This window comes from Ursus maritimus, unplaced genomic scaffold (genome assembly GCF_017311325.1).
Source record: "Ursus maritimus isolate PB19 unplaced genomic scaffold, ASM1731132v1 scaffold_14, whole genome shotgun sequence".
NCBI lineage: Eukaryota > Metazoa > Chordata > Mammalia > Carnivora > Ursidae > Ursus > Ursus maritimus.
The window spans coordinates 60,526,542-60,536,970 of NW_024423786.1; the positions used below are offsets into that span (position 1 = coordinate 60,526,542).

Genomic DNA, 10,429 nt, shown 5'->3' on the forward strand with positions numbered 1-10,429 from the left:
GGAGGCACCGCGGCCCGGGAGCGGGTGGGCGGCCACCACAGCCTGGCCGTCCGCCTGCAGCTGCAGTCTCCCCGCAGCTGTATGGGCGCCTGTATCGCGTGGTGGAGCCCAAGAGGATTCGGATGAACGCTGCCTTGGCCCAGCTTCAGGAGAAGCAAGCAGCACTGGCTGAGGCCCAGGAGAAGCTGCGGGAGGTGAGCCTCAGGCCCATCTCTTCCACGCAGACCCTGTCCCTGATGTCTGGGGTGCTTGTGGCCATTTGTTGCCCCCTTACGGTCCTGTGCTCCTTCAGACGGGCTGCCTCTGGCTCAGAAAGCTGAGTCCCTGGCTGGAGTTGCAAAGGCCCAGTGGTGACTGCCCTGACGAGCCCTGCAGACGCTGACCTGCGGGCTGGCGAGCTCTCTCACGGCCTTGGAGGTGGGCCCAGAGATACAGTAGTGGGTGAAGCCCGTGTGGCACGTGGGGGACCGGGCACGAGTGTGGCATGGTGGCCGCGGCTGGAGGAGGAGTGGCAGTGCGGCTAGCTGGCTGGAGGGAGAGGGACACCCAGGTGCCTTCCTTCCTAGCAGACTCGGGGACACGCACCTCCCACAAGGCAGAGCGTGGAGTGTCAGATCAGGAGTCGAGAGTTCTTCCCTTCCACCACGCACAATCACATGCGTTCCCTACCCCTGATTCAATAGCCTTTAATACCCACGTGGTGTGAAACTGTAAAGGTACAGAGAGAATCTGACGAGAAGCCTCGCTCACGCCTTGCACTTCCCTTTCCAGAAAGCAGCCTCACCCGCGGCTTCACGCGTAGCCATCCGGGGCCGTTCTGTGCTTGTACGTTTTTTGTCATTTTGTCCACGTTATACGCACTGTTCTGCGCTGTCCGGTCTTGTGTAGCCGTGTGTGGAAGGGCCCCCTGTGTGGGTACATCAAGGTTGAGCTCTCTCACCCTCACCCACCAGGGTCCGTTTACTTACCCATCTCCCTTTCTGATGGAGATACTCATCCTTTCCAAGCTTTTGATCTTCGCATGTCCTCAAACTTTGTCAACGCTAACTTTACCCACAGCGAGGTTTTACGTTTTTATGGAGCCAAAGCTGGTCATACCATTCCAGAGTGTTTCACCCAAAACTACCCATGGAGAACATGCGGGGTCTAACTCCTGGAATGGGATGAGGACCCCGAGGTTTTGTGAGATGAAGTGACTTCCTAGGTACCCACAGGGGGCTGGAGCCCACGCTTCCTGACCCCAAGCCTCCCTTTCCCACCGTGGAATCCTCGTATCAGACGTGCAGCTGCTCGCGGGACCCCTCCCGAGCCCAGATCCCAGCAGGCTAGGCGAGCGGCTTTGGCCTGCACATGCTCTTCCCCGCCCATCCCCACGGCGTCCCGCGGCGTGTCATGTCCTGGCCCCTCTCACAGCAGCCGTTCTTTTCCTCTCTCTAGCAAGAGTGAATAATCACAGGGATGGCAGTTTATTTCGAAAGGTTTCTCACCCCTGGATGATTCATATCCTGGGATGAATAATTAGGAACTGTTCCCTTAGTGTGTGAAAAGTGGGGCCCCCAGGGTCAGCTGCAGACAATGTCATGCACTGGACAAGCATCCGTAGGGCACCCGGTGTCAGGTCTCTTGGGAGCTCTTCACTGATGAGAGGAAGCAGACAAGGACCCCACATTTCCCCTCCGTTACTGAAAGGCTCTGAAGTGTCAGAGCCAAACGTCTGGCCTGCCTTGCCGCCCGCTTGCGGACACCGAGCTGAGGCCACAGCCCAACCGGCTAGCACCCAGCCCTGGGACAGCCTGGAAATGAGCATTTTAAAAACTTCCCTGTCAGAGCCAGCCAGGGGCGAGAGTCTGACCTTGCAAGGGCCCAGGCGTCTGGAAAGAGGCCCAGAGCTCAGCTATAGGGCTTGTAGATTCAAATCTTGAGTAAAAATAGTTTTAACCTCGACTCCCTTGCTTGCGGACCCTGTGAATGAATACTTTTTCCGCCAGCCCGATTTGGACATACGCAGCCGGGGTTGCAAACCACTGGCTTCAGAATTGCCCCAGAGGGCTCTGAGATGGGTCGAACAGAATCCTCCTGTACTTCAAGGCAAGCAGCTGTGTACCCAAGGCCGACATTCGCCTTCCTTCCTCTTGTCCGTGCCTGTCACGTCTGGTCACCTTGTCCGACACAGCACGTCCTGGGCTGTGCGGCGAGTCTGCCCAGCAGCATGAGAATGTCATCCTAGCGTTGATAACACGCGGAAGTTCCACACGTTCGAATATAACACTGGGTGGGGGGGGGACACTACAAAGATTAAATCCCCGTGTCAGCTCGAGCCCACATAAAAATCTGAAATCAAATTATCCTGCTTTTGAAAGTTAAAGATCGAGAAGCCAACCTTGTCGAGTTGAAGTCCCCAAACCCTCCAGTTTCTTCTGCTCGGTCTCAGCCAAGGGGCCCTCGGCAGCGAGGGAGAGCCCGTGTCCTCTAGCCACAGCCGGGGCCGTCACTCACCGGAGACGGGCCGCCAGGAGGGCCTCGGGCTGTAGCGGCGCCAGATCACGTCTCCTGTGAGCAGCATTTGAAAATAAAAGTCGGAGGCGTTAATAAGGCATACGCGACTTCCAGATAAAGTTACGTTCCTGGGAGCCGGCCGTTCTTGTGGCCCCAGAGACCGCAGTAAGAATTCAGCGGTGCCTGCAGGAGGAGGGTACTCAGAACATCCCGGCTTTAGCTCCACCGGAACGTGGGCTACCTGGAACCTACGACCTGTGAACTTCACCAACGGGGGGCAGCCTCCCACGATAGATGAATATGAGATGTGATCCAACCAAAACGCGCTTACTGAATCGGGGGGCAGGCTGGAAAGCCACACACGTATACATATTTTTTGGAGCAGGCGGTTATCGTGGTTAAGATACAAGAGCGACCACTGCAGATCCACCATCGCCCGTTGGTGGCATTGAGACATGTGCCACGTCCTGCAGCCGCTGCCAGCATCCCGTCAGAGCCTTTCCTCTGGCCCACACGGAAACCCCGGCTGTGTCCTTCCAAGTTCAGGCTCCTGCTCTGGGTCTTTATCAGGTGCGGTCACCCCACCCCGCAGAGGCGTGTGGCCGGTGCTCCGTGGACTGGCTGAGGCCTATGAGGGCTGCCTCTCAGGGAGGTCTTTCACCTTGCCCCATTCCTGCCCTAACTGGAAAGTGACCTTCAGTGGACTCCGGAGCTGTGGCTGCTGTTGACGCTGCTGGGGCCTGGGGCCTGGGGCCTGGCAGGAAACAAGTCCTCTGCCCTCCGTGTCGTCCTCCCCACCAGAGCCCCCCAAGTTGTTCGGGTGCGCTCCCTTAACACATGGATCACACCCGCATGCCATGGACCCTAACTGCATCGCCTGGTATCTCAGCCAAAATGGAATCCCGGTGGCCCACGAGCCTGTGGACAGATCACATGGATTCAGGTTTGTCCCGCCACCATTGCCTCCTTCACCTGGAGTGTAAGACACTAGCAGGAGACCACTGCTCCAGGGCCACGGAAACCACCGAAAGCCAGCACCGGCTGTCTGCGCAGAGCCTACCGCCCTGCCATTGAAACCCCACCAATGTGACGTGCTGTCCAGCAGGGCCTCAAACTCCACCCCCCTGCCAGCTAGCCAGCGTGGCAGGTTCTGTCGCCATGGCAGCCTTCACCTCAAGGCCACCTCCCCTGCAGCCCACGTCTCTCCTTTGCCTGGTTCCCACTGCTTCAAGTGGTCCTGCCTCTCCAGAAACGGCCACTCACCCGTGGACAAAGCCACGGTCATCCGCCAAGGTCAGAGTATCGCAGCAGTTTTGCACCAGTGCAAAAACCCAGCGGTCCTGATAGGAGCCCGGACTAATCCTCTGAGTCAAGACGCGTCCACACCCCCAGAGTCTGTGTGTGACGCCCCACCCCCACCCCAAGCTTCTCAGTGGGTTTCCTCGTCTGCACATATACTCTCCAGGAATCGGAGAACCGCTAGCGTTCTTCTGTTCCTGGGGTTCTAAACACACTGAAAAATAAAACAAAAGGGGTTTGACCAAAATATCACTGTTAGAGACTAGGTGGGAGGATGTGGCTGACACGGTGGCGAGTGGTCCCACTAGACATGACTGGTCTTGGGTGTTGCTGGGGGTGGGGGTGGGGCGGATGGGGCCTGAACTCAGCTGAACATTCTAGCTAATTGCACCAGTCAGAGCAGCCACGCACCTCCCCCGGAGAAGGGGTGTGTGAAGCCTTGGAGAAAGTCTTCCAACAGAACAAGGGAAGAGCCGAGATAAGAAATTGTAACAAAACATGGCCCCAGAAGAAAAAATAAACCCAGAGATAACTCAGGTTAGGGAGAAGCACTTAGAAAGCAAACCCAGGGTAAACACTGCTATCATCAGAGGGTGATGTAGGAAGAGCTGATACCGGAGAGCAAAAAGAGGATGTTGAGAGGGGAAAAATGGCCAACAGAGACAAAGAATTCTGGGAAAACTAAAAATGCTCAGAGTCTGACAGCAGAAGGGCGGGAAGGCAGAGTCAAGAAACACGAAGAGCAACCACAAACCCAGCCCTACGAGAAAGATCCGAGACCCAGTCCAACAGATGAGAATTTCTGCAGGAGAAAAGCTCATCCTCAGGGGCGCCGGGAAAATACTTCACAACCGGGGCAGCGTGCACGGTGACCCTTTCAGAGTGCGCCCCGGCCACGGGCGGCGTGGCCAGCCACCAGGCGCACGCGACACCAGCCCTGGCACAGTCCCGTCGCTGCCGCGTGCGGCATCCGGCCACCGCGACTAACCTGGAGAAGACCGTGACTGCTGAGCTGTTATCAAGCTCGACCCCATAAAAATGAAAGTACAGCTGAATGGCTGGGAGGTGGGTGGGGAAGGACTGGGCAATGCTTTTGTGCGAGATCAGATAAAACAGGGTTTGAAGATGTAAGTCGGCGTTACAAAGGTAACAAGCAGCAGCTTAAAACTGGTAGGAGGGGGCGCCTGGCTGGGCTCAGTCAGTGGAGCGCGCCACTCGGTCTTAGGTTGTGGGTTCGAGCCCCATGTTGGGTGTAGAGAGGACTTCAAAAAATAACAAGTGAAATCTTAAAAACAAACTGGGAGGAGCAGAGAGAAAGAGGTGGTGGTGTGGAGGGTCAGGGGTGACACCCGCCTCCCTCGTAGCACAGACGTCATAGGAATAGTTGCGAATGGAGAAACCTGGAAACGGGCCTTGTGGAATGTACTCGTGTGGGTACAGAACGCCTCTGGAGGGATGAATGAATATTCACGAAGCAGGTCATGCCGGCTACCCCAAGGAGGGAGCCGGGAGGACCGCGGGCAGGGTTGGGACACTTTCCAGGCCCTTGTGCCTTCTGAATTCTTAAGTGACTTATTCACCAAGTAAACAAAAAAGAAACAGCCGTGTCGAGATGTGCTTACGCACGTACAAGGACGTTCGTCCCAGCGTGGTTAAGAATAGCAAATGTGGGAAAGACACACACGTCTATCAGAAGGAGACTTGTTATATAAATTATGGTTCAGTCATTCACAAGCTGACTTTGCAGCTGTTAAAGAGAATGAGGCAGCCTGACGAGAGCCGACTTGGAGACAAGGAAAAAATAGTAAAGCACAGTAGTATGGTAGCATTTATCCTCACGAAGAGATTCACCCAGTCCAGAACCGTTTCCTGAGCGCTGGGCACTCTTCTAAGTGTCAGGATCGAGGCGAGCAAGGCCCTGCCTTTGCGGTGCCTGTATTTACCGTGCCCAACCTGCCCAACTGGACTGTGTCTGGAAAGCTTTACGAGCGAGCGCAGGCGTGGGGGCGGGGGCTGGCTCAGGACCGGGAGGAAGCCCTTCCTTCCTTTTGATGTGGATTCACTCTTTACAAAAAGACATAAAAGAGGAAAATTATATTAAAAAAAAAAGACAGCGTTGTGGTTAGGTGTGATAATGGGGTTTACAGTCATGTGGGAAATGTCCTTGTTTTGTTCTCGAGAGGCGTTAAGTCTTGAGGCTGGAGATTTCATGAGATCGTAACTTCCTTTAAAATACTTGGGCAGAGCACAAGGACATGAGATTAACAACAGCAAACCCTGAACGACCGTTAAATGTGACGGGGAGAGTGTTCCTCTTACGATTCTTTCTCCTAGGTTTGCAATTTTTCGTAATTTTTGAATTAAAAAGATTGAAGCTGCAACAATTTTAAAACTGCGAACAGGTTAATATATATGTATGTATGTATTTTAAAAATAGTAGCCTAAAGGGGGTGCCCGGGTGGCTCAGTCACTTAGACGACTGACTCTTGATCTCAACTCAGGTCTTGATCTCAAGGTCGTGAGTTCGAGCCCCGCGTCAGGCTCCGCACTGGGCATGCCCCCTAATTAAAAGAAAAGAAAAGAAAAATACTAGCCTGAGTATAATATTCAAAGATATGGAGGTAACTGCCAGAAGAAATAAGAGGAGAAATAGTTACATAATGATTTGCTACGGTAGAGGGGGACCGGGAGTGGGTTGAAGAGGCGGCTAGAGGACTCTCGCTCGTCATTCTAACCCCTTCTCTCGTATTAGTTAGGCCTTTAACCTAATGCACACATTTCCTGTATAAAAAATAGAAGCAGTGAAGACAGCACCACGTGCAAAGCCAGTAATGAAACACAGAGCAGCCGTGGGCTGGCTGCCTCCCCACAGACACGTCTCCGCAGGAAGCCCAATTATAATCAGTGTTGCTGATGAGCGGGGACCCAGCGCGGGGAGGCGCTCACATGCACCTCCACTGGGGTGAAGCCCACGCGTGCGGGGGTGGGGGGGCAGGGCGTCCTTTCCCTCTGGGCCCCCAGCCTGTGTTTCTTCCTCTGCGTGGCCCAGCTCACCTCACCCCTTCTAACAGATGACTCCCGAGGCTTGACCTAGAAGCCGTGCCCCATCCCCCGAAGGTGACGTTTAGAACTTCCACTTTGCTTTAAGGACAGTATCTTGGGGAGTCATGTGTCACATTTCCAGGATCTTGGGGTTCAGCCTCAGGGCTCGGGCCCAGGTGCTGCTCGCTTGCTCTGCGCCAGGCCTTACGCTCTCCTTCCAACAACCCGGGTGAGGCCCGTCCGTGAGGCAGGCAAGGGTTTGAGCTCTGCGCGGCCGCAGGCTGCCTTTCTGGGTACTGGCAGCAGGAAGGGGACTGACGTCTGTCGTGTGCACCCCACGTGCCAGGCGCTTACCGTCATGCCAGCCCCGGGTTCCTCACGAAAAGGACGGTGACACGGTGTACGCCCGACGCGGTCACTGTTGGCTGGTCAGGCGCACGTACGGGGCCTGGAAGAGGCTCATCAGTCCTGTGCTTCGGATCCGAGCGGCACGTCCCAGGCTCAGCGCAGCCCAAGGAGGCTTCTCTAAGGAGGGAAAGCCCTTGCTGGGCCCCCATCCCTGTGTGGGTCCTTGGACCTGGGCCTTTTCTCCCAGCGGTTCCTGGGCCCATTTCTAGATGTTTCTGTCTCTCTTCAGGTCCTGCCTTAGGTCTGTGCCCCTCTAGCATGGACCGGCAGTCCTTTCTGTGCTATCTGGTCCTCTCTGGCCAACGTATCTCGTGTGGCTTATTCCGCGACAAGAGATCTGTCTCTAATCCAGCCTCGGGTTTCATTATAAGCTGTTTCCTGGCTCGAGGACACCGTGGCGGAGGGAAGGGAAAGAAAATTCATCTCATCACGCATGCTTGATCTTGTGTTCTTTCCACAACAGCCCTGTAGGGCAGGTGTTGGGACGGTTATTTTGCACACCGGGAAACTGAGGTGCAAGGAGATGAACACACCCAAGGCCACGCAGCCACCAAACGGCAGACGGGCGACTTGAACCCAGAGCGGTCTGGCCCCACCGCTGTGTTTGATCCCTGTGCTCTGGGCCCTCCCAGGTGGCTGAGAAACTGGAGATGCTGAAGAAACAGTACGACGAGAAGCTGGCCCAGAAGGAGGAGCTGCGCAAGAAGTCTGAGGAGATGGAGGTGAAGCTGGAGCGCGCGGGGCTGCTGGTGTCCGGGCTGGCCGGCGAGAAGGCACGGTGGGAGGAGACGGTGCAGGTGAGACCAACCCCTCCACCTGGCGCGCCTTCCCCCGGCCCACCTGCTCCCGGGGAGTGTCACCCCCTCCCGGCTGAGGGACGATCAGGGGACAGGGGGACACCAGGGTGTAGGCGCGTCCAAGAATGAGGGATGGGACCTCTCCCCTCGTGTTTCAGGAGAAGAGTGCAAGGAAAGACTCTGCCCTTAGGGGTCTGCTGCCTGGAAAGCTCAGGCCAGGGCCCTTGATGTGGCCGGCGGACCTGGTACGAACAGTCTGGGGCATCTCGTCTCTGCCTTTATTGAGCTCCTGGTTTCAGGAAAGGGTTGGGCCTTATCACCGGAGTGTAAACAGAACTGCTGCTAAAGCCGGGGGACTCAGAAGTAATTACAAGCAGGTTAGAGCTCTAGGGGCCAAGGGTTTAGGAGAGGGGAAGCACCTCTTCGATCTAGATAGCGTCCCTAGGACAGTGCCTTCAGAGCACTCCCAGTGTGTCCCCCACCCCCACCCGTCTTACACCCCCTGCTGCCCCCCAGGGCCTGGAGGAGGATCTGGGCTACCTGGTAGGTGACTGTCTCCTGGCTGCTGCCTTCCTGTCCTACATGGGCCCCTTCCTGACCAACTACCGTGACGAGATCGTCAACCAGATCTGGATGAAGAAGGTGAGGCAGGGCTCAGGTGTGCGTGAGCTCTTGGGCTGTGAGACCACGGCCTCTGGGAGGAACCAAGGGATGTCCAGCAGGAGCCGGGGGGCCGGGCTCAGGTCTCCAGGCTGAAATTCAGGGCTCTTCCCCACCCAGATCCGGGAGCTTCAGGTCCCTTGCTCACCTCGCTTCACCTTTGATAACTTCCTGTCCAATCCTACCAAAGTTCGAGATTGGAACATCCAAGGGTTGCCCTCGGATGCCTTTTCCACCGAGAATGGCATCATCGTGACCCGTGGCAACAGGTAAGGTTGCTGCTGGGGGCGGGGGTGGGGGGAGGGCAGAGCCTGTGGTCTGACTGGCCGTCCTCCCGCAGGTGGGCACTGATGATTGACCCTCAGGCCCAGGCCCTGAAGTGGATCAAGAACATGGAAGGAAACCAGGTACGAGGCTGGGGGGATGCTCTCCCCAAGCCTGTCTCTTCCCGAGGCCCCACTCGTGAGCCAGGTTTTCCTTTGGTCCCTCAGTGGGTCTCCTGCTGTTTCCCTTGCTCTCTAGGGTCTCCAGATTATCGACCTGCAAATGAGCGATTACCTTCGAATTCTAGAAAAGGCCATCCAGTTTGGATACCCAGTGCTGCTCCAGAATGTGCAGGAATATCTGGACCCCTCGCTCAACCCTGTGCTCAACAAATCTGTAACTCGAATTGGTTAGGGCCCAGGCTTACCGTGGGCTTGGACCATGGGACACATCTGAGAGGCTGGCCACGCAGGACCCTGGGGAGGAAAGGGCCGGCCCTGGGGCTCTGTGCCTCCGTTCAGACAGCCCTGGGCTGGGGCCACTGGGGCCCGCTGAGTCACGGCCGCTGATGCTGGCTGCGGGACGGGCCAGCCCACACCTGGTCACAGCGGCTCCTTGTCCTTGACCTCCCTGTGGCTACAGGTGGTCGGCTGCTGATGCGCATTGGAGACAAGGAGGTGGAGTACAGTACAGATTTCCGGTTCTACATCACCACCAAGCTCTCCAACCCCCATTACAGCCCAGAGACTTCGGCCAAGACCACCATAGTCAACTTTGCTGTCAAAGAACAGGTGGGCGGGGGCTGGGGGCTGGCCTCCAACTGAATTGGGTGAAGCAGGAAGGCCCGAAGACTCGGTGGGATGGGGACAGACGCCCACGGGCAGCAGGGGACGAGGGGTCGGGAGACGTAATGGGGCGACAAGGGTGAGGTGACCGGAGTGGGAGTGTCACCAGGCATCGTGCGCGCCTAGGGCCTGGAGGCCCAGCTGCTGGGCATCGTGGTCCGGAAGGAGCGGCCGGAGCTGGAAGAGCAGAAGGATTCACTGGTCATCAATATTGCTGCTGGCAAGAGGAAGCTCAAGGAGCTGGAGGACGAGATCCTTCGGTGAGAGCTGGCCTCCACCCCCACCCCCGGCCCCCCGCACCGGCCTTCTCGCAGGCCCAGCAAGCACCCCGCCCCCCGGGCTGAGGAGGAGCCCCTGCCCGGCGCCCCAGACTCCTCACTGCTGCAGCTGCGCACCTGTGGGCCTCCTTTCAGGCTGCTGAACGAGGCCACAGGCTCCCTGCTGGACGACGTGCAGCTGGTGAACACCCTTCGGACCTCCAAGGTGACGGCCAGCGAGGTGACGGAGCAGCTGGAGACCAGTGAGACCACGGAGATCAACATTGACTTGGCCCGCGAGGTGCACTCCAGCGGTGGAGACTGGAGGGAGTTCCCTCCATGGGCCCCCGCCCGCAGCCCG

General features: G+C 57.1%; 1 protein-coding gene across 1 annotated transcript in view; it reads left to right on the forward strand.

The window, feature by feature from the left end:
* The window catches only part of DNAH2 (dynein axonemal heavy chain 2), a 79,205-nt gene that overhangs the window by 56,524 nt on the left and 12,252 nt on the right, over positions 1 to 10,429 (forward strand). Inside the window, exons 62-70 of the mRNA XM_040629974.1 lie at positions 78 to 194; positions 7,878 to 8,042; positions 8,559 to 8,684; positions 8,823 to 8,971; positions 9,043 to 9,109; positions 9,225 to 9,375; positions 9,609 to 9,757; positions 9,938 to 10,071; positions 10,225 to 10,369. Of these exons, the coding sequence (XP_040485908.1) occupies positions 78 to 194; positions 7,878 to 8,042; positions 8,559 to 8,684; positions 8,823 to 8,971; positions 9,043 to 9,109; positions 9,225 to 9,375; positions 9,609 to 9,757; positions 9,938 to 10,071; positions 10,225 to 10,369 (1,203 nt within the window). The remainder of the gene's footprint in view (positions 1 to 77; positions 195 to 7,877; positions 8,043 to 8,558; positions 8,685 to 8,822; positions 8,972 to 9,042; positions 9,110 to 9,224; positions 9,376 to 9,608; positions 9,758 to 9,937; positions 10,072 to 10,224; positions 10,370 to 10,429) is intronic.